Source organism: Ptiloglossa arizonensis, chromosome 2 (genome assembly GCF_051014685.1).
Source record: "Ptiloglossa arizonensis isolate GNS036 chromosome 2, iyPtiAriz1_principal, whole genome shotgun sequence".
Classification (NCBI taxonomy): Eukaryota; Metazoa; Arthropoda; class Insecta; order Hymenoptera; family Colletidae; genus Ptiloglossa; species Ptiloglossa arizonensis.
Genome location: NC_135049.1, coordinates 20,849,096 through 20,874,093, shown reverse-complemented (window position 1 = coordinate 20,874,093; position 24,998 = coordinate 20,849,096). Strand labels below are relative to the sequence as shown.

The window sequence follows — 24,998 nt, the reverse complement described above, 5'->3', positions numbered from 1 at the left end:
TTTTTTTTTTATTTTTCTTTCTATATTTATGGGAGCGATATCAATCGCCCCGTGAATTGTTCTCGCGTTGAAACGGAGTTTAAACAGGGACTCGTTTCTGACAAAAATTTTTTTATCGCGCTCAATTAAAAATAGTCCCGATAAAATGGTCATACGACGGAATACTTTAGGGATACGATACGCGCGATAACGAAATATTTATTACGAACGAGTCAGCGAGGAAATAGAGGTTAAAGGATTTAAAATGACATTAAGAAGAAAAGAAACGAACGATTATTTTTCTTTTTTTCCTTTTTCCGTTACCTTCTTTTTCGACATTTTTTTCCCCGTGCATTGCGTTGCTTTTGATGATAAAACACCGGTTACACGTGTACGTATTACTCGTACACGATAATGTGCTATTTCTGGTATAGTAAAAATACGAAATATAATATTGTTCGTTTTACTTTATGCAAAATGAATTACAACGCGCGAAGATTAACCAAAACAGGGAATAAAAAGAGATCGCGAAACGAAGATACGGCTAATTGCCGTGTTTAACAAATTTGCCGGGCACGCGTTATTTTGTCTAATGCGCACGAATTGAATATTGGATTTCAGTTGAAATGCATTATTTTTTAAGTATAAAAAATTCATCTTTATTCATTTTTATCCGATAAATGTGAAAATTCCGTACTCTATGGCTCAATTAATGTATGAACTCGGAGTTTTTGAAATCGTGATGTAACCGCAGACATATGCTCGACTGGACCAAAAGAAGGCTGAACTTTACCAATTATTTTACCAATCGAATTCTCGTTTAAAAGTTCACGGGGCTGGTTAATGCACGACGATTGCAAAAATAAACATTTTTTACCGTTAAAACCCAACAGTAGCCACCGAAAGCGAAAAGATTATTTTGAACACTTTTTTCGGGCCGCGATTCTAATTTAAAACATTTTTAAAAATACGATTGTCGCGTACCGCTGAAAATATGCGGATATCTCTTTACTATTCTAAGCCAATCGTTGCAGTCGTTCTCGATGTATCGCGACTACCGATTTCGAAAATATCCTTCCATTGGAGCAAAACGCGTTCAAAGTTGGAAGAACACCGTGTATTGTAAAAATTGAATTGTTATATTTTATTCCATTTTTAATCGTCTATTTCTGGTGCATAAAGTAATCCCTCGAGCGACGTAAAATATACATTTCCAAGAGTTTTGTTACCGTCTGCGCCTTGTTCTCTCCTCTTTTGTTGCTTTGCGGATTCTCGGGTTGCCGATGGTAATCCGCTCTTCGTTCTCTCTGTTGCAATACCAATGCGAATATTGATTCGCTTCGAACTTCGTACAATTAAGTATCCTTAAATAGGTTGTTGTTCCGTCGTTCAAAGTACGAAGAGCAAACACGGTTACGCGTCGAACAACGTTATTAAAACTTTCGTGCGGATCTTATAAAAATTCCCTGACGCGGTTTTCGGACAATTCATTTTTTATCGATTCTTCGTTGACGAACGTTTCGAATTCGCGTTGTTATCGTCCAAACGATACCTTTTAACTTTTACCTTTCGCGTTATCACCGTCGTACGACTTCGACTCGATTACACCTTACCGAGACTTTGAATCTCCATCATCGATACGATCGTTCGCTTCGTCTTTCAAACGCAGTCAGACTTTCGCTTTTCACACGAGCCTTCGCGATTCACTACGACGTTCATTTTCGTGGCTTTCTGCCCATTCTGGATAATTCAATGTTTGTTTTCGCCTCGCGGTAATTACAGTTACATAGAACGAATTTACAACGTGTAAAGAGAAATCCACGCTACTAGATATCTAAGCGAATCCCTAGACGACGGCCGGGTTCTTGAAGGCTTGGAACTCTTTGGTTAAAAATTCTATAAAATTTTAGGAGAATAATCTTAAGCCTCGATAGTTCGTGGAGTTTTATCGCCCTCTTTCCGAGGAAAACGCGAGAGGGTGCAGAGCGAGGAAACTGCACGGGGATATGGGTGCACCGGAAGGTTTAACGTTTTTAGTTCCCAGTGGTACCCCCTCCGAGAACGTGCGAGGATGGCCACCGTGGAGGTTTTAGTGGTTAGGCTCCGCATCCGGTGTTTCCGGATGCGTGGAATTTCACACTCCCGGGAGATGATCGGGGAGGGAGTGTTTCGATGATTTCTTCCGTGTTGAAAAAAGGAGAAAGTGTCCACGGTTTGAGAAAAATTTCGTTCGTAAGAAAAGTCCGATGAAGAAATTGCGAGCGCGGTCTCGATCGAGGAACGCGGGAACGCTTGGAAAGTTTTTGTTTCGGTTCGCGAAGAGTCGTCGTCGAGCGGAGCATTAACGTCGGAAACGTACCGGTTGGCTAATATAAGAGAGAACGAGGAGAGACGAGAAGATTATGCGGGCATGAAACGTCTTTCGCGAGGATTCGAGGCAGCCACGTCGGTTCGCGAATGCGTTCCCCCGGAAAGGAAATCGAATTACACGTTGACGTTCCCACACGCTCTTCTTGCGCCGTTCTATTCGCTAGCAATGAAACGAGCCGTTAATTGTATGCAAACGTAGCTAGGCGAGGTCGTGGCTGGGAGTCGCGGAGTCGAAATGAAAATTCCTCTGTCGACGAGACAAATTTTCCGACGCGTTTAACCGCTGCGGGTTTTTGTCCGTTCGTAACCGGCCAAAAAGGATCTGGAAGCTATCGAGCCGTGGAAGTGTACCGAACAAAACGCTTCCTCCGCTAGGTTGGAGCCTGGTTCCGGTCGCGGTGTTTCCTCCCGCGCAGCGTGGCCGGCCAGGTCGGCCAGGCCGGTGGACACGCTGCGCGAGAGAAGGCAAGAATACAAACGGGAGCAAGGTATGTAACTTACTCGATCCCCTGTCCGGATACAGCCGACGGCGTCATAAGTCAACCCTCGTGGGTAAAGGGTGGTCTAATGGCCCGAGGGGAGGTTCTCACGGGGTTTAGGTAGGCGGAAAACACGGCGAAAAAGAAGAGATCGTGACCGTTCTCTGTAGCTGCGTAACGCGGTGAGCGGTAAACGGCGAGCGGGAAAAGGGGTGAAAGAGCAGAGGGTTGGAAGACCGGACGAACGGTGAGAATTCCAGCACAGGTGTTAAGACGAGCTCGTTTCACCTCGGGCTTGTTTCGAACTTTGCCCTTCTTCTCGGCTACCGTGGAAACTTTCGTCGAGAATATTTTACGAATGTCGAGGAGAAACGTTAAACCTTGCGCTTCGGGTCCCGTTTAAAAAGCAACGCGTTCCCGGGTCGTCGAGTTCGCAGGACGTTTCGTAAGGTTTACGGTTCGTTTGGCCGATCACGGTTCTCGTTTTCGGGCGATCATCGTAGAAGTCGATCCTCGACCGGGACCGAGGACGATTCGGGAGTAACGCGTTTCGCGATTTCTGCTTGCCGCGCGTTCCGCTCGCTCGTTAACGACGATATCCGAAGGTCTCCACCCGGTTCTTCCAGCACGGCGCATTTCTACATTATCGTTACGGACAATTACAGAAGTTTCGAAACGATCGGGATATTATGACGGAATTAAGAGGGAAATAGGGAAACTGCACCGGCCGAGTAAGACTGCAGCGAAGAAACGGCGATAAGAGGCCGGTCCGAAAGAACGGGCGAACACCGGGAATCCCAGGGCAGGTGTTAAGCACCGGCGGTAGTAGCTCCGGGCTTGTTTCGAAGTTCAAGCCCTGCTCATCAAGCCTCGCAGCTTTAATGCTGGAAATTTTACGAGTGTTGACGAAGCGTTAACTGCCCTCCCACGCTTTTACTTTGCCCTTCCCCAACCCGAGGTTTCACGGGTTTACGCTCGTGCTCGGCAAAATATTATTTAACGATTCTCGATGCGTTAAGCTTTTCGCCGGGGCGAGGTCTTCCCGGGTAATTACGCGTCGCATCCTTTGAGCCCGTTTTCGGCGGTTTTCCGTTAACCGAACGCGTCGCGACGCTCGACGCTCGACGCTCGAGGTGCAGGTGGTTTCGGTCGGGCGGTGTCTTCCTCCGTGAACGCTGCCAAAGGTCTAATGAAACGTTAAATTGGTTTATCTCGTGTGCCGTAGAATCCGCGCGAGTTTAATTCTCTTCAATTATCGTAAAGTGCCCCGCGTTGACCAACGTGGCCGTTATTTTAATATGCCGCGTACGCCGACTGCCTGCCGTGTCTAACTTTAATTAATTTGTCTCGTTTGCGCGATAAACGGAAATGGAGACCCGCGACCGCATTGTCCGAGCGTGTAACGCCACACGTCCTATCCGCTTTCCGTTTCTCCCCGGCTTTTGTTTCCTCTACCGCGAAGAATGTCGAAATTACATTCGTATCCGAACATCACCGAAAACCCGCTACCCCCCTCAACCCCCGCCGCTCGCCCATCCAACGGTGTTTTCGTGCATTTTCGATCCAGTCGGCCGTTCCAACCGGGACACGGTACACTCGAACGACGCTCGAAAGTTTTCTTCGTCGAACCTCTCTCCTTTTCCTCTCTACATCGACTCTGGATGGGATTTCGCGAAATTTAATAACAATGCCCGCAATGCCGGCACACTTTGGAGTTTCGAGCACCACTCTATAATAACCGAGGATACTTTGATATTACTAACATAAATTGCGAATGTACCTACTCTCTTGAATGAATGCAAACAATGGCCCGGTAGACTTCTAACAATACCTACTGCCTGGACGTTAGAAACGGTACACGGACGTTTCATCGTTAACCTAATGCGCGCCGACAATGGCCGGGTGTGCGGTAGACTCGGCGAATTTAATTTCTAGGGAATTTGAATAACGCGTGTACGGCGAAGAGAGTCTGCTTTTTCCACGGACCTCTTTTCGAACCGGTTACAAAAACCTTCGGCGCGGAGGCAGGTTCGTTAACGCGGAAGCTACCTTACGACTCTCGGTCGTTAAACGCGTTCCTATCCGTGACGCGCGGTAACACTTTGTCTCTCCTTTCTTCTCAGCGTCTTCCCTGCGGTACCCTCCAACGCTCTCCACGCTGTTTCTCGTGCCATCCATTTTCTTTTCGCGGAAGTTAGTACGCGGATACACGCGGGAAGTACATTGCCCTCGTCGTGTACCTTTTGCAATACATTAAGCCGTATATTTTATGAGATATACCTAGCGGTGGCGGTGGCGGTGGCGGTGTACGCTTTCCGACGGTATTGACGGGGGTGGGCCTGCGCCAAGACACGCGAATAGCGTTAAGGGAGCGAGCGACCGACCGACCGATGCGACTAGAGGGGAATGCTTTCCGCTTCGAACTTGTCATTCTGCCCTCCCTTATTCTATCTCGCGAGCTTTGTCGACTCCTGTTTCTACGTCTACGTTATCCCCGTCGCGATGGAGAAACAACTCTCCGCATCACCGTTCCGATCGAATTTATCGTAATTACGTCTCTATTCGCTCGCAACCAACCGACGCGAATTAAACGCGTCTTCGTTCAACTTAGATCCGAATTTTCCAGTCGAAAAACTATCCTCGTTCGTTCGTCCAGATTCTGTCCTCCGTTATTCCATCTCCAGAGCTTTTTCGATTACTGTTTCTACGTCTACGTTATCCCCGACGCGATGGAGAAACAATTCCCTGTATCACCGTATCTCGTCTTCGTTCTCCTTAGATCCGAATTTTCGAGTCGAAGAATTGTCCACGTCTATCCATATTCTGTCCTCCGTTATACCATCTCTAGAACTTTTTCGACTACTTTCTCTACGTCTACGTTATCCCCATTGCGATGGAGAAACAACTCTCTACACCACCGTACCGATTAAACGCGTCTTCCTTCCCCTTAGATCCGAATTTTCGCATCGAAAAATTGTCCACGTTCGTCCGTACCGAGAGCAACGGTTACCGATTTTTCTCGAGACGATGGAATCGGTTGCCCGCGAAAAGTATAATTTCGACGAACCTCGATCGAACGGTACGAGACGCGGCGCACACCGAGAACTCGAGCGCGTTCACCGTGATTAATCGCGCTCTCGAGATTGCGACAAGAGCGTCTCGCTTCCAAGTCCGAATTTTCGGTCGGGGGCAACTCACCGGGAAGAGGCGGGTGCCCGTATCCTCGGGCGAACGAGTCTCGTCGCGAGTATCTTCGATAAGATGGCCGCGATCGCGCGTTTCCGCATAGGCGCGGACGTACGTTGCGACACGGGGAGGAGGAGCACGCACGCGATATCCCCGTTTATACGTGCGACGCATACGATACGGCGTGCGGCGTGCGGCGTGTGGCGCGTCGTCGCGAGATAGACGAACGTGCGAGTACCGTGCGATACGGCCGATCGGGGACACCAGACGCAACCTGCGCGGGCATTATTTCGTATAAAGTAACTCCCATCGAACGAGAATGTTCGATTTAATCGGGGGATGCCCGTTCCTCGATGTCGTTCCCGCCGAAGGCGTCGAGAATCGGCCCGCCGAGTGGTCGGGTCGTAACGAATTTTATGGAGGAGTCTGTACTCGGAACACGCGCGAATGTATGCATAACGCATGCACGTACACGTAACAGGGTGTACGATACAGGTGAACGTTACCGGCGCGTGTGTATGCAGCCGGCTTTCCTGCATCTAATGTACACTTTTCACGTCGCGGCAAACTGCGCCGGCCGCCGTAAAGATAGTCGGGCAAGTGCACGCCGGTATTACGTGACGTGCCGCTCGATAATGATACCGCCATTGCGATAAAAACAAAGTGAACGTTGTGTATGCATGTGCGTGCCCGTGCTCGCGCGCGTGTGTATGCACGGTGGCGTAGGTACCCGGGCCGCCATGGAAAAATAATGATAATAGGTTACATCGTGCGTTAGCGAAACAACCTTGCTCGTTCGTTTGCCCCGTTATCGCGAATTATATTTCGCGAATCGCGGCTCCTCGTTAACATTCAGTTCTGTCGTCGACATTTTATTTTTGATCCCACGGTCAAATATACCTACGCGCTTATAGAAAGAACGCCGCCGGAACGGGGACACCCGAGGGGCGGAGAGGTGGCCGGTCGATTCGTTGGAGGTTTTCCGCTCCTATTTTTTTGCGCAGCTTTTTCGAGCGTACTCGATAGACGGTGGCGGTCTGGTTCGCGTAACGTTTTTCGAGAGAGCTTATCCACGTTTTGCGGTCGATCGAAAGATCGTTTCGTCGAGTTCGTTAACCGTATCGAGAACGGTTTCGGTTGTATCGCGCGAGTAGTACAGCTCGGTTTGCGAAACGATGGTGATCGCCGACCCGTTCGAAAAACGGGTCAAAGAGGGACTCGTTTCGAGACGTCGTGGTATCACCCCGATCGACGCGATCGCGCCGCTGGTTCTCGTTATTATTATTCGTTGGATCGCACGCGTGAACATCGCGGGCTACCACCGGTTGCGATCGATTAAGCCCACAGTCTTGGGTATTCGGCAGTTTCATCGAAAACGTCGATGATATCGATCCTCGAACGATCAGACACGAAGTGTACATCGCGAGCAGAGCAGGTGCTCCGTTCTCGGCAAACGAGATGGATGTGCTGGATGTTCCCATATCGCGTGACCACTCGATCAACGCTACCGCGAGTCGACAGTGACTTACGCACTCTGGCACTCGACGAGATATGACACGCGCCACCGACTTTCACCCTATTGTTGCCTGCCTGTACACCACGGCCAAACATCTTCGATTTATCTACCATCCATATTTTTCCTCCCGACCATCCTTTACGCTATCTCGTGTATCCACTTTATTCGCTCCGTATCCCCGTGCTGCCTCGTTCCTGCCTGTAATCTTCGTTAATAGATTTTATATCCCTGGGGAATTCCCGCGCTTCTTCGCGAGCGAGTCCCCATCCACGGAGCTACTGGAAGAGAAATTGTTCGCGGTACTCACCGCTTTCCAAAACCGTGTAGCGTGGATTGGTCGTGTCGATCGGCATCATGTTTCGTACCCAGGATATGATCGGTGGTGGTGAACCAACAGCCGTGCAGAGCAGCACCGCGTTATGGCCCATTTCGACCACTTTCGTTAAAGGCATTTGAGATATCAACGGGAACCCGATCGGCAGTTTGTCCGCTGAAACAGTCAGAAAATCACAAAGCTATTAACGCGCTTCTTCCGGACGAGATCTCGCGACTACGCGTGCATCGTCGCCGCAACAATTCCATTTCCTTTCGTAACAGCGACGCAACTCGGTTGGCTGCACAACCCAGGGAAGAGTTTACGTCGACTTTTCGCACAGTGAGAATCGCGCACAGTGACGACCCTGCGCTTTCCGCTCGGTGGATTCAACGAGTCGACGGTTCGCACAGAACCGCGCGGATGCAACTCGCAATTATATGCGCGCGATTCGAGTTCGTTATTACGACGATACAAATACTCAGTGTTCGAACTCGCTCCAAGATTACGTTATCACGGACCATTGAACTCCTTTCGATGACGATTCTACCATTGAATACAAACGATATTTGTCATTTTCGTACGAGGCAACATTGACGAAAAAATGATACGTCGCACGATACGATTTCGTTCGCTAATAGTTCTCTACATCGCGAAAAGAGATCGACTCTTTCGCGATACTAACAGCTTCGACCTTGTACAAAAATAAAAATAGCTTATTTCACCGTGCACGAAAGTTGTTCCGTCGATTCGGCGATACGAAGGTAAGACGTATACAGTTTAATTTATAATATTATTCTTCTCGACTAGAAGTGCGGCTCGCGAGCTATTGTAATTGAAAAATTAAAATACAGAGGAGTATTGAACGTTTATGACGTCTATTTTCGGTCAGATACGGAGGAACCGTTTCTTTGTTACGAAGGAGGGAATTGGTGATAGGAAAGGAGAATACGATGTTTCGAGCTTTGATAAATTACGAAGCTTTCGATGGTATTCGTGGGACGAGATTTTGAAAGTGAGAAGCATCGAGAGCAAGTGAAACAGAAATATATAACACCTACGTATGTGTATATAGAGTCACTCCGAATCGTAAAATCGTTCAAAAGTCAAAGTAAATATATTTCTCACTACACCTGCGGGCATTAGGTTTTTTATAAATTGTACGATTTTCGTACGGTGGTCCGACTTTAAAATAACGAACGTTGAATCGCTACGTTACGCCCTTTTACACGCTCGCCGTGGATAATTGGTCAATTTTTTTATATTGGATTTTTAATTGTTTGGCATCTGTTGTTTTTTTTTTTGTTTTTGATGTTTCAACGTCCGACCCTCGTTCCCTTTTCCTCGCTCTGCGGCTTAGTCTCTCGTGTTTTCAAGAGAGAAACTCGAACATACAAATTCTGTTCCCTATTTTATTTTCCCAACTCTTTTCATTTCGTTCTCTGTGTATCCCGTTCTTAGGAGTTTCTTTCAAGCTTTTGTTCGGGTTTGGCCAATCTCTCCGACTAGGCTTTTGTGAACCTCTTCGGTTTCATTATTTTATTATTCTTTTCTGCTATCTTCGGTTTTTCCCAGTCGTTCCGACTATTTACATATACATTTGCCATTATTTTTTTCTTCTCTCTTTTCTTCTCCGTTCCCTTTTCTTCGAGGACGAAAACAAACTGTGACAAAATAATAGATTCATGGCGAAATGAAAACGTATTTCGTATATTTTTATCCGGTCAAACGTTTCGCTTTTTCTTAAAAAAGTCTGGTCATCGTTCCCGATCGGGATTTTCTTTATTTTGGAACACTTACCAGTCAGATTTTCAAAAAACGACTTGATCTTCTTCAAACGATGTTAACTTTCTTCGTTCGAAGCTGATTCGTATATTCCTCCATTAGTGGTAATTATACTCGGGAACTTCTGTTTTTTGGGACTTATCTAGATGGTTCCACGCTTCTACTTTTTCAACGAAGAGATGTTATCTCCCCTACTCGCGAACTTTCAGAAGGGAGGATTTTCCTCTTCGTGGAAAATGCAATCGATCAACAATTCGAGGGTCGTTTATTCGTTAGGCCATTGGAAACTTTATTTTCCAATTCCAAAAATAATTGTTTATACACGCGGATATTAGAAATACGCGCGTCGAGAGATGTAACAACGGACAGCTGTCCAGAATAAAAAGTATCGAAATGGTACAAAGAATTTGGTAGTCTATAAAAATTGATCGAAAGTCAAGGTTGGCTGTCGAGGTTTAAAAAGATACAATATTCTCTTACATATTCATGGCGAGCGGGCTGACGCAGACGGAACCCCCCTATAGAAGAGTTCATTGAAGAACTTTCGAGGGTAATAGAGGAAGAAAATATGGACGCAAACAATATTTACAATATGAACGAATCGAGCTTATTACGGAAAATCCTTCCACAAAATACATAGCCCACGGACGTGAACGAGTGGAAGGACGCAAAATGAAGAAAAACCGCGTAACCATCGAATTCTGTACAAATTCCACGGGTACATATACAAAATTTCCCCTACTATATATTCATAAATATGCTTCTCTACGAGCATTAAAGCGCATAAAAAATAATTCGCCAGTTATTTATAAAACTCAGAAGAACGCGTGGACGAACGAGGATATTTTTAACGATTGCTACATAAACAGTTTTTAACCGGTAGACAGGTAGCGACAAAAGTGTTTCTCCTAGTCGACAATTTTGAAGATCGTAAAATTCAAAAAACAGGAAACACTGTTTTTATTCCCCGATACGACCGATCTCCCAATTCTCCAATAGACGAACCAGAGAACAATCGTAAAATACGAAAAATATATCGGGTGATAAACATTTTTTAGTCACGATTGACAAGTTCTTTCAATTATTGAACCTATTGAAATCATCTTCCAATCACTTTAATTCGTATTGCAGGTAGTTCGATGTTCCAGAAGAATTCGCGAATTTTATTTCAATTATTGTATCGAAGGTTGTTCGATATCGTTTTCCTTGGAAAAAAAAACCTAGCGACGCGATTAAAATAATCTTATAACCATAAATTAAAAAATATAGTAATATTTTATTTCTGTTGCATCGATCGTTCATTCGTAGTTGCGTCATCACTAACCACGAGTTATAAATAACGTGGACGCTCGCTTCGTTTTAACGATTTTAGAAATTGGTGGGGATGACTCCGCGAATAAATTTCTATCGAGGTAGAGAACGCGAACATTAGCGAGAGAATTTTGTACTCGGATAATACTCGGTCAAGATCGGGCTGTATCGACCTGAAGGACACGTAGGTGAAATTTGATCGCTCTTATCTTCCTTCGAAGTAGAGCTCGTTCGGCCGTCGTTTCATTAAAGAAGAGACTGCGAAACGATAAGAACAACTGACAATGAGAAATGCGAGCGATCATTTTTTCTGTCTGCTCTTCGTTAACTATACGCGCGAGAGCTGCACTTGGTGCATCTAAGCATCCGATAGTCGAGATCAATGACCCTACCAAATGTGCAACCGTCTAGGCCCAATTTTTCTACGCCCCTCCATTTTACGAACTGGCATTCCCCTACGCGATTAAATAAGTGGCCATGAATTGTAACAACAGCCTGAGGCTGGACGGATATTTATTTCAAAATTAAACTTTCATTTTACCACAGTATATATACCTCGATAATCTTCACCGTGTTCGATATCTTCTTATCAATGCTCGATGGGAGTGAAAAATCTACAAGTTTCCTAAACAACTTTCAGAAAATTTCGTTTCTTTAAATAATAATACTACAAGTACGTTATAAGAAATTCATACGTATCGATTATTAAATATATTAAACGTACACAGAGTGTTCGAAATGTTAAGAAGTAGGTAATTGTACCCACCGAGAGAAGACAAAAATCAAAAATTACGAAACCGAAATTGTGATTTTGCGTTTGAGCGATTAATTACCGAAACACCACGTGGAAGATGTCAGAAACGATGGAGTCGTACATTCGAAGAAAATATGGTCGCGCGACTATAGATATACGGGTAGCCGCACATTATGACCACCACTTCTCGAGTATCACATACGCTTAGGAAAGGACCTCCTCTTCTCCATTAGCGGCAACTGTGCATCTGTGTAGCACGGCCAGGTTTTTTTTTTTTCGACCGAGTGTACTACTGCCGGTGTGCGGAGGTCAGCTGTCTCGCAACGAGGGCAGTGACCGGCGGTGCCGTAGCCCTCTAAAAGGACTGCTTTTGTAGCTTTTGTTGCCGCCTTTTAGATTTTTTATGAAATAAAATTAAGGAAAACTGAACAAAACCGTAGCAGTAACGCATGACGTAAATTATTACGTCGGCTGCAAGGTAAAACGGATCACCGCGTCCCCTTGCTTCTGATACCCTTTTCACGCATTTTCACCAATTAATGACCGGGACCCAAAGCCTCCAACGTTATTCTTAATTTTCGTCTCACTTTCTCGTATAAATTCGCAACTAATTTTTCACGTAGTATATCATTCGAAAGAAAAGGAATTTTTCTTGAAGTTGTTCACGTAGCTGAATTCATCGTTGAAAGATGTTATACTGTAATCTTCCACAGGTAGTCAAATTGTAACGGACGATAACGAGCGAAAGCGTTAAAGACTCTCATGGACTTTAGTTTTATTGCCATCGATCTCCACCAGACTTAGTTACCGTCTGTTGGACCTATTTAGACAGTTTTAACGTGACAATTTGGACGAAAATGGTAGTTACTACCGCACGTTGTGCAACCGTGATGGACACTCTGTGGATCGGTAGTTCACGGTTTTGTGATACAGTGTTTATTCGTTGGAAGCTCGGTTTGACTTATATTCTGCAAGCTCGGCAGTTTCCCAACCTTTTCTGATCTCTGCCCAGCAAGGGCGAGAGTCAGCCAGAGAAACTGAAATTGAGCGAGAAACGGTACGAGACAGACGAAAGATCGATACTTTTTTTCGCTTCGTCCGCCTCGCATTGTTCCTTGTTCGTGCTCGTGTTCGGCGAGAAAGAGAGGAGAACAACGGCTTGGTAATCGTGTCTTCTCTTCTTTAAGAAGTTCGAGCCAATCTCGAGCCGCGAGCTCATAACGAACAAATACTGCACCCGGAGTAGGGGTTGCTTTTGATACTTGCGAAAACATTTTCGCGCACGAGCGTCAGGGATCGAGCACGATGTGGAAATTTTCCCAAGTTGTAAAATCACCACCACTTTTAACCTTGCCAATTGTCGGGTTATCGATTGGAAGAAGTACCGTTATTGATTGACAATTGTTGGACACGTGTGCGTGCTTTGTTTAAAAGTACTGGGTTTAAGTTAATCTTAAAACTTTGATCGTTTGAAACGACCGAAGAACCACGGGGTGTCCCATGGAAGAAAGTATTCTAGCATAAATTACATGTGTAATTACGTGTTCTTTATGATTTGAAATATTATTTTTAATATTTTTGCGAGTGTTAGTATAAAAGTAGTAATCAGAATGTTTCGTTTTTCCATCGTTGATTCAATACTTGTAAGTGGCAAGTAACAAAGTGAGATTGTTCGAACACGATATCAAGGTGACACGCCACCAATACCGATAATAGACGACTTTCACACGATAACGGTGATCAGAAATTTTCTAATGTTCCGCATTCATCGTATTAGTACTAGACATCGGTCAATTTTGCCATCGATAGAGATTAATTATTAACGAGACTAAGTAATGTTCAGAATGTAACACATTAACCTCTTAAAATCGATATCCTTTCAAATGACAGTATACCGATTCACTTGTGACGTTTACTCGATCATCGCGTTATTCGGATAAATTTTTATTCCTCCATCGTGAAATGTCATTTAATTATATCTATAATTTAAATTCTAAATTTTATATTACTCGAGTGGCAAATGAAAATGTTTGTCGTTAATTCTTTTATTCGTAATTTGGTTTCAGATAAGAATATCATTCGTTTCTGTTGGGAATTATATATTTAGCGGTACCTTGCTATCATAAATCGTTAATAGCTTTAGTTCAAATCTTGTTTAATGCTCATTCGGATGACAAATCGAACGTTGGGGAAACTTTTGGTTCACGAGTGAAAAGTGTTTAACCATTTCCCCATCGACGGTAGATAAACGATTGAAAATCAATGGTGACACTGGTAAAAATTCGTACGAGTAAATTGTTATATTATATGTTGTATATACATATAGCAGTATTCGAGAAATCTTATTTTCTCGTTTCTTTATAATATGTCGTGGAAAACAACGATGTAAATTGTAGATAACCAGATTTTCTAGCGAATAAGTTTCAAGTATTATGTAAAAGTCAAAGTAATACCTAGGTATACATAATGGAAGTAATGGATAAAAAAAAATGTGTACAATGACAGTTATTATAATTATATCAATCCTAGTGCGAAGCAGTGCCAATTGTCGGGTTATCGATTGGAAGAAGTACTGCTGTTGATTGACAATTGTAGGACACGTGTGCGTGCTTTCTTAATAAGTATCGGATTTAAGTTAATCTTAAAACTTTGATCGTTTAAAACGACCGACGAACCACACGGGGTGTCCAATGCAAGAAAATATTCCAGCATAAATTACACGAACGGTACAGTTACGGTATTTAGCGGTTCTAAACAGAAATGATTAAATATCACGTGTTCTTTATGATTTGAAATATTACTTTTAATATTTTTGCGAGTGTTGGTATAAAAGTAGTCCGCAATTCCAAAGGTACATCATTGCTGTAGCTTTGCAAAAAAAAAAAGGGGCTTATACAAAAACGACCAAATCCGTCCCTCCCCCATGGATTTGCTTTAAATTTTGCGCATTCATAAAACTACGCGGTCGTCATTCATTCCCGTTACATATTTTCCCTACGTCTACACAGAAAATCGACGGCTCACAGTGGAGTATTTGCCCGGAAAAGCCGGATATGACTACCGTAATGCAAACTTCAATAATAGTCGTTTAATGCGTCGAAAAGTAGAGAGTTCAAGTTTTAAAATCGTTTTTTTTCCAATAAAATCGAACGATTTTCAACGGAGTTATAGCAGTTTTAAGATTAAGTAAACTTTACGTTGGTCGCGTTCGGCTTTGTCAAGCATGTACTCTATGCGAATGTAACTGATAATGAGAGTAATTCGTAACTGTACGGTCGAAGACAGGTGGTGATTCAACGTGTGAAAATAAGTCGAAAAAATAAAAAGGAATAACATTTTTCCATTTGAAGCTTCGTTTACGAGGAAATCGTGTTTGAAAGCGTGTAAATAATTGTTTGTTAATATTAGGTAATACTTAACTGATGTTGGCGCACTTTCGTTACGAGCACCGAACGTCTTCAACGTGTCAACGTATTCACGATCAAAGACGAAATATTACGAAGGGCAACGAATACGAGAGTGTGAACGAAAATGGTCGTGCTACAGTTTTCAAACTCGTTTTTCTCGTAAACGAAGCTTCAAACGAAAAAATGTTACTGCTTTTTCTCGACTTGTTTTCGCGCGTAGAATCACCGCCTCCCTGATGGTACCACTCGTCCGGTAACTCTCTGTATATACACCCACGTAACTCGAATATCTTCAATGACCCAGATGGAAGTTAAATTTTGTTTGCGAAGATAGTTAATAAAGATACTATCGCGATCGTTAAATCATTCGCAAGGAAATTCTGCCCATTAACGAACACAAATTTGACTTCGATTCGAACAAACGTATACAACCGTGAAGTTTAGAAAAATTTGAATCGTGCAAATTCCATCCGGTATAATATTCTCTGAAGTTACTATCTTCGGAGTTGTCGCGGTGGTTTTAATCGTACCGTTTTGTATAATTAATGTTAAAATATCTCCCGGATAAATGACTTTTTGATACACCTAAATGAATAAATACCTTCTTTGTCATATAAAACTCCGAATTGGATCGACGAACGTAATAAAAAATACACGAATCTAATAATCGTTAAAATTAATATTGAGTCTATAATTATTCACGCGACTAAATTCTTATAATTTATCGATAATTGAACCCTGTTGAGCCCTACACTCGGATTTACTCTACGAATGATTCTTTCTCGACGATTCTCGTTCCAAGAGTAATTTGTTCGATTTTTTTGCAGAAAAATCGAAATCTCCTCGTGCGTTCTACGATACATTGATGTAAAAATTCACTCGATCTCGTCCACTCTGTCCCTACGACCTATGTATACACACGTAAACGTATCACGATACTTTCGTTCGTTATTTACCGCTCGACAACGACGAGGGGATTAATTGTTGCGTGAATGGTTACAAGTAAATACAAAGATCGATAATCCGTCAAATTGCACGGTTGCCGCGGCAAATACGTGTCGCGACGTGTGTTATTATCCTTGCAAAAAAAAAAAAAAAACTGATTCCCGCTCGGAACGGGTAGAAATATACGTGAACGAAATTACGCGGTAGCGCGAAAAAAGCTCGTCCGAAAGGAGACTTATCGTTGTTGCCAGAAATATTTGCGCGTTATGAATCGTACGTATGTACAATGGACAAGCGTTCGGAACAGAGCGGATACCGGATCGAACGAATATTTCCACGGTGGAGAGCGCATCGATGCGAGCGACGTGCCCGCGAGAATGGATTTTCGTGCTCTCGAGCGAGCCAATTTTTACGACGAAATTAATTAGGGTGTGTTGTCGCGAGAAAATTACCGGCTACTTATAGAGTTTGGTGTAATTATAGTCTCGACGAGATACGCGTACAGGAGATATTATCGCGTAAATGGTTGTTCGTCGAAGGAGAACTTGTACCCGTTCGCGATGCTCGTAAATGAAGATTAAAATTCCGAGGTAGGTATCAGTTAATCGGTAAAGAAGGAGCACCGATAGGTCTCGCGGCACTCGGCGTACTGTCCATGGAAATCGTAGTCCCGATACGTCGATTATAGGTTCGAAGCGGGCGGTGGAACGGCAGACGGTCCGAAAGTAATGCTGGCGCGTGGTTGGCATGGAATCGGCACGGGTTCGAAGCCCGACATCCCGCGGCCAGTCCCGCGGGATCGAAAGTTAGGAAAAGCCATTGGAACTGCGAGGATATCCCATTCCCGTTCCCATCTCCTACCACGGGAAAGAGAGTCTTCGTCTCCGCGAAGACGGTTCAGTGATACCGGTAGATGCGGCCGGATATACCGGTGTCCGAGTGTTCGAGAATAGAATCAGAATTCAATATACCGGAAAAAGTTCGTAAAACGGTTTATAGAGCGGGCAGGGACCGGAGGGGAAATAGCTACGGCTGTCGATGCTTCAAAATTTCTATTCCGGGAACGCGTGGCAAGAAGTCGACCGATTTATATCCGTTTTTACGAATACTCGAAACGCACGGAAATACATGCGAAACGGTGAACTTTGACGGTTCGCGGAGCTAATTGAAAAATGATAGGACGAGACCGATCGAGACCTCCAGGATTAACGCCAGGGTCGATAACCGGCCGCGGGCTCGACGGGCACGATACACGCTCGGAAACGTTCGCGGAAATTAATCCGTCGTAACGTAAATGTTTACCAACCGTCTTGATACTTTTTGTCATTTATTAAACCGTGAAATCACGAACAACGAGTCCCGCGCAATCGCGCACAGGGAATTCCGTTTGAAAGTCGTTAGACCAAGACGAGATTAATTTGACTTGTTTCGAGGCGGGAGGTACAACCCACATTGCCCTCGTTCTTCGGGTAATTACGGCGATACTGCGTTAATCCTTAGGGTGAACTCGTAGTTAAATTTAAGTTCGAGGATGTTGCACTCCAAGTTTCGAACAACTTTGCGTGGTCCTGGTTCCATTTCGATGCAGCTTACGTGACTCGAACCAACTCCGCGACGGTTTCCTACCTTCTTTTTCTCTTTCAATTAAAATCTACCGATAATTGCGTCACGTGGGATTAATTAAAAATCCGTTCTGCTTTCGAATCGGGGATCCGTGTGGTCGTTTCGTCGGGTAATCTTCGATGTCGGCGATGATCACGAGACTCGAACGAAAGTGCCCAATTCTTGCTATACTTTTACATTCTTTGTTTAACGATCGAACATACATACACGCACACACACTTGGGGAAGTAGACGACGACGGCTTCGTCGACAAATTATTACAAGGGCCAACGAACTGGGTGAAAGTTATCGAAGACTGGCCATCAAAGTGCAATTACCATCGGGCGGTGGTCGACGGGTCGCTCTCCGTAAATCGCTCCTTTATAATTTCGTCAATTAAAAAGAGCAATCGGAACTCGCGCTCGAAGTTGGTTCGCCGTAGGACTTTCGCCAACTTTGATCCGGCCGTCTCTTCTACTCGTAAATACATTTTAAGTCCGGAGAACCTGTTGGATCGCGTAGGATCTCATCGCGTGTCGGCAAAACGAGAAGGGGCAACTTTTCGAATAAACGAGGCTTCGAGTGGTCTACGCACCTTCTTCTCGCGACTTTTATCGGGTTTATTCCTATCCCGAATAACGAGGTGTCTATCGTTTCTGGCACGAGAAACGAGTTTTCTCGTGAATATTTATACACGACCCGATGGATGTGTACGTAACCTCGGCGAGTTTCAACAAGAATACACGAAACTCGAACGTCGGACGTAAAATTTCGCAATAAACGCTGATGTAGAATTAATTGCGTATCTAAAGTTTCCTGCTGCGAAATCCGAACGAAATTGAACAATTAGTTACGACGATATATTAATTTTCAGTTTTACTTTGCACGGGAAACTGTAACAGAGACGCGCCCTCGAAAGAATCCGTTCTATTTGTTGGTAAATTCGTAGACTCTCGTTTTTCTTTCTTTGCTCGTTCGTCGTGCGAGCGAATCCTATCAGTGACCGGAGCGAGTCGATAAAATTAATTTAGATAGGGAAAAGTTGAGTAAAGGTGGGTCGAAAGAAGTTGGAAACCACGTCGGAGCAACGAGGAATAATTTTTGAAGCGTGGAACCAAGAGGAAAGTTATAAAAGTACGGTAAAATTAATTGGTAGAATTTTCCACGTAATATACCGTTGAAAAAATAAAAACGTGCGATCCGTTGATGAATAAACAACGCGATGGTGGGACCGAAAGTTCTTACCGAAAACGGAGAGCACTTTGATACGCGAAACGAGATTTCTCCGGATTTCTTTTTGATAAAGAAATTTTTACGAAACTGTGCCGAAGGGTACGAGTAAACAACAATTTTCACAAGTCTGTGTACCGAGAACAAAGCCGTAGGTTGGTAACGTTAACAAAGCGAAGCGACTAAGATTTGCAAGGGAGTAGGGACATAAATAAAAATAATACGTCCCGACGGAAAGTAATATTTTTGGATGAATTTAAATTCAACATTTTCAGGTGCGATGGAAGAGAACAAATTTGGAGAAAGCCGAATAAAGAGTTAGATTTAAAAAATTTATGACCGGCCATTAAACACGCCGGTGGTTCGGTAATCGTATGGGGGCTACCGTAGTGGGTAACCTTGTATTTATCGACGAGATTATGGACAGAATTTAATATAAGACAATTTTAGAAAAATATACTTGCGAGCAAACGCGATTACATCGATTCTCTGGAACGATTACTGCTTTCGACGAGCTAATAATCCGAACCGTACCATTCGTGTGATCGAAGAGCGAATATTAGCTAACGCGCGCCATTTTTTTGAAAATTTATCAAGAGAACGCAACGTTTCTAACAAATATTCGTTAAAAATTACGACCACGGAATAACAGAAATTCGAATTCACACAGAACGGTAAGACGTAATAAAAGTGGACCAATAATTAATATTGAAAACTAATTTCGTATTACGCAATTAAGAATTAACGCGTCGGTTGATTTTGTTTTAAGATTCGATGCGAAGAAACTTTAGATACGTGTGTAATATTCTGTAACGAAGGATTTATTGCCAAATCTCGAACGGATTTTCTTTTCGGTAATAGAAGGTACATATACGAGATCGACCACAGTGTGTGCGTACATTATACGTATGTATTTTAAAGTGGTTCTTATTTTTGACCACGGAATCGTCTTGGTTTCACCCTCCGGGATAGGGGTTCAACGAGTAAAAAGAACAACTTCGGTAAAACACGAGCTCGATTCGATAATGGGAAATGTGACTCACGGTTCTTGAAGTTTTACAAGCGAAACTAAATACACACAGGCTTCGTCGTTGTTTCAAGCCCTATAAAAAACTTGTTCATCTGCCTGACCATTTTATTGTTTCCATCGTCTGTAGCAGCGAGTCTGTCGTGATCTCTTATCGCAAAAGTCGGTTCGTTCTATCCTTTTACGATAGATTTGATTCGGTTCGGAAATTTTTTTTACCACAGACACGTTAATTTTGTCTAAGAACGTCGACTCGATGCAAGATTAAAATAAAATACGAAAAACGTTTCCAATTTTAAGTAAGTATCAATTAATGGATAAGTAACCGGTATGGTAATCAAAGTATTAAAGTTGGTATTTCTTGGATAACATTTTTCGTTAATAATACATTTGGAGACCGTGTAAAAAATTTAATTTTCACGCATTAATTCCTCAAGACTAAAGAGGGGAATGTGGGCACCGCTGTGCCGGTCAGATAACGTCAGGTAAAAGGGTTATAAAAGCTATTGTAATTGAATGCGCCCTTCGTCCGAAGGGTTATTAAAACATCATTTACATATAGTAGATAAAAGGAAATAAGTAACGGCCAGGTAGGCGAACAATTTTTCTATATCGCATACAATAGTTTTGCATGCAAAGATTCGAGCACCGTGAAACACGTTATCCGATATTTTACAAGAATTATTTATTTATGTGATAAAAGGTCGCAGAAAATGTTCGAATCGTCTTAGCCGAGTACCATCGTAATTATACGCGGAAATTCAGATCGGTTCGGGTACTGTGGGGAATATTGGAATTGTCGTTCAAACGCTTCGAATATCGCGATAAAGAATCGTTTTGTCCCCGTTTTTCTACTTATAGTAACAATCGACGATACTCTAACGGTGGATGATCGTTCCGTTTTTTTTTATTGCTACCCTGTGTCGATCGGGTTGCATTTAAATTAAGGGTTCGTCGCTTTCGTCGATTCCGAACGGTTTATCGGTTACTTTCGTTTCGATGTTCCTTGAGCACAATTTACGATACTTTCGAAACAATGTAACCGCAAAGTAGACCCGTCGTTGACGTTAATAACGACTAATCGACGTTATTTCGAATACAGGGAGCTCTACGAAAAACTATTTGTCTTTTTTTCTTTTTTTTCGGAAAGGACATTCGGAGAATTATAGGTATCGATGTTTTACGCCGCAAACGTAAGAACCGTGTTGTATTTTTACGTTCAATCGTAGTAACGCTACTGTCGTGTAAATAATAAATCTATTTTTTGCGTATGTGAGAGCGCGCGCGTGTGATTTACGCGTTACATTCTTGCGAAACGAGCGTGGCATGTACCGTGTCAGTGTTTCCCAAACTATGTTTCGCCGAGCATTAGTTTTCCACGAAAATCCTAATTAATAATCGTCAAAGTAGAGGTAAATAAATGAATTTTGCGTATTTTTAGCATCGCGCACAACTTACGAGGTTACTCTTTTCGGTTATTAACATTCTGGCACGGATCGACGAATCGAACGGACCGTCTTGCGTAGATTACGTACAGGTATCGTAACGTTCGCGAAGAACTAGCAACAAGACGAAATTAAAAGCTTGGATTTTCAACTCGTTCTACCATTCGTGTATTCGTGTATTTTTTACCTTTGTTCAATGCTCTCGAGGACAAACATTCGAAAAGTTAAATAACCGTGCGAGGATACAAGCGATCCGTAAATGTATCGCGAGATGAAAAGTGTCCTTTGATTAGACAAATTTCTTTTACTGTGCAACACTTGCTACGCGAGAAACCGAACCGTCACCAGGAAACATTTGACTCGAATCTTGAAGAATAGAACGTCGAGATAGATCCTTCGAAAAAACATCCTTCATCGCAAATCCCCGTAGAATTTTAACAACCCTTGAAAGAAACCATTTCGGTTCTACTATCCAGCAACGAGGTGTTTTCGCGAAACGAACCGAGTATTTCTATTTTTTGTTTCACGTTTTATAAATCGTTGGAAGATTCTCTCGAACGAGTATTCGAATCGGTTGCTCGAAGAGTAACGGTAAATCGTTCCTAACGGGAGTATCGGTCGCGTTAACGTTCGGTTTTCCGTAACGCGACAATGGAGGAGTCAAAGCCGGTGCGGTTGGCGAAGCTGGCGCGTCCATTTTGTCGATTTTTCGGTTCTGCCCCCGTTAACGAGCACAATTAACGCGGGAATCGTTGGCCGCGTTCGTCGGAAGGTTGCTCGGTTGGTGCGGTACGGTTCCGCTCCGGTGTCGAGCGGATCCGTGAGGGCAAGCCCGTTGAATTCTGTCAGATTCAGTCGAGCTGTCGTGTCATCGCGCACCGAAGAGCTCGCTGGTCGTTCTTCGCCCGTACTTTCAGCGGATTTTCTTCCATTGTTTTCTTCCCCGGCGCGGCTTCTTTTGTCCTCGTTATCGTTCGAGTTATCCGGCAGAGCGGCGCCAATTATATCGGCGACCGTGAGCGTTCACGGCCGACAATAGAAATCGACCACAGACTCTCCCGCTCCTCGAGTCATCCGTACCCTAGCTCGCTCTCTGACCCTCGCCGTAGACTCTCCTGGCTCGCGACAAACAATTCCTTCCCTTGCCACCGCTTTCACCGACCACGACTAACAATACAAGCGGCGACGACGACGACGACGACGACGACGACGAGGAGAATCTACCTTCTCGGTAAAGCTATTGTCCCTGTCGATTCGTGGATCGCGTCTCTTCTTACATCGTCGCGACCGGTGTGTGCTCTCTCGAACGGAGTTTCACGGAATTCAACGCTAAAAAAAATTCATCTCTGCTCTCGCGTTGTCGGTTGCTCGAGAAACGTTGGTACGGTTCGATCTCTCGTCGAAAGAGTTCTCGTCTTTTTCGCGTTGACTTACGCGATTCCGTACACGGGCGCGCGTCGTCTCCTCTCCTCGTGAACACGAGGAACGCGGATCGATTTACCGCACCGCGACGATCCCGACAACATCCGAATCACGTTCCCGTCTGACCAGTTTGCAATCGTATCACGACGGTTCTATGATCTCGCCGCAGACGATGAAAACGACAACGAAGACCGCAAGACGATAACGAGGATGCGATTACTTCGGGGACTCGATTGTACGCGCGTTCTTTCGGGTTCTCGTTCCTCTTCACCGAGTCACGTCTCGAGCCGGCGACGTCGCTTAACCATTTTCCGTCGATGCGACGAGTAATTCGCAAACGGGGTACCGGTGGAACCATCGATTCCCCTTTCGTTCGCAACTCGGCGTACCGCAACCGTACGCGTTTTCTTTTTTCTTTTTTTTTCGTATCCAACGGACGAATTCTTCTCGAGCTACGTTCGTCGAACGAAAAGTGTCGCACGGCTACCAACGAATCCCGGAGAAGGAAGAAAGTACTTGCCGTAGAAGCTACGGAAGGAAGTGTCGCGTACCAACGGCGAGAAAATCAATTTCCGGTTCCCTATTGTTCTATTTTCTCCGGTAACTAACGGACGCGAATAAATCGTAATCTTGGCGAGACCGTGTCGCATTATTAAGCAACAGGTGATCGCTTTCGCTTCGTCTTAGCCGGTTGATCGGCAACGTGTATTTTTCGAGGTTCGAGTGATATCTCGGCGCGCGTGGGTGGTTTCCGCGCTAGGAGAACCCGACGCGTTCTCTGGCACGGAACGACGTTTCGATCACGGTGAATGCGAAACGATCGCGAGTCGTCGATCTCACCGATCCTTGGATTTCGCGTAATCGGACGCCGATGCGAGGTAAATTCTTTGAAATATCGACGCGCGTCGGGAACGAATCGCGTTACGGAGTCAGAGACGCGTGCGAGAGAACCTTCAGTTCCGCGGGCAAATCCCTTTCCGACGCGAAACGGAAATAATAACGATCCGGGGCGGCGCGAGCGCCGGGCGTTTCGGTGCTGGCGGGAATTTAAAAATCGCCCAACCAAAACGCCGCGCATAAATAACGCTTAGGGATCGGGCGAAAAAATAATACGCTCGCCGGCTGTCCGTGCTACATCTACATTTTGATGGAAAAACGTGACTGGCAGGATGCAGGGAATATTTGGCGGCCCGGAAAAAAAAACGAGAGAGAGAGAAAGAGAGAGAGAAAGAAACAACGCGCGGGGTGGGAAAATAAATTAAAAGAACGGGAAAAACAACAGAACGCTCGGACAATCTAATTAGAAAATTTTCCTCGAAATCGATTAAGAGTTTGGTCGGGTCGAAAGTTGGATCGTTCGAAGCACGGATACTTCACGGTGAAATATTCACGGTAACTTTGCTCGGAAACAAGAAAGGTTTATGCGGTACCTTGGGAGCTTATCCCCGAGGAACTTATCCAGCCAGAAGCGGCTAGGTAGCGTCCCGTTCGTTCGTTCGTTCGTTGGTTGGCTTCGCGACAGGACCGAAGACGTTTCCGCGCAACGAAATTCTTTCCAGGAGGTTTTCAACGAAGACGCCGCCATCGTTCTCGTGTCGCCATCGGGGCTCTCCCGTGACGAACACGCACTTTGATAAATCACAATTTCCTTCCGCGCGAATAAAGCCTTTTCTTATCGTTCACCGTGGCCAGAAAAGGACCGGATAAAGAGAAACAGAGCCCGACGAACCTTTCCTTGGACCATTCTGCCAATTTCCTTCGGAGTCTGTTCACCTTAACCGATCCCCCTCCGCTCGTTTCTTTCCTTTCCCTTTTCCCCGGGATGTCGACCGGCCGACTGGACTTCAACTTCGAATCCCTATGGAGATACGAACAGTCGACCCGGTGCACTTGGCTATCCCGAAACACTTGAAAAGTTTCATTCGGAAAAGTCGCCCGGCCGGACGAAACGATGGAGCTCTCTCGATGAAGAGATAGAACGAGAGAGAAACCGGCCGGAGAAGTTTCGTTTATTACACGCTCCGGGACAAGGTCCCTCAAGAGCGTTTAGCCGAACGTACGTAGCGTTCGTGGAATATTAAACAAATACGTAATTCGATGTAGAAAATAAACGAGTAGAAATATATATACATACATATATATATATACGATACGGACGAAATATGAATAAAAGGAAACGAAACACGCGAACGCGAAAGAGAAAAATATAACGCGTGCCCGCGTAAAT

The 24,998-nt window shown here is 44.4% G+C and overlaps 1 protein-coding gene across 5 annotated transcripts in view; it reads right to left on the bottom strand.

The window, feature by feature from the left end:
* Lar (tyrosine-protein phosphatase Lar) overlaps positions 1-24,998 on the bottom strand; it is a 242,314-nt gene that overhangs the window by 33,731 nt on the left and 183,585 nt on the right. For all 5 annotated transcript variants that reach the window (XM_076305362.1, XM_076305363.1, XM_076305365.1 and 2 more), the window contains exon 6: positions 7,838-8,020. In XM_076305362.1, coding sequence (XP_076161477.1) covers positions 7,838-8,020 — 183 coding nt within the window. The remainder of the gene's footprint in view (positions 1-7,837; positions 8,021-24,998) is intronic.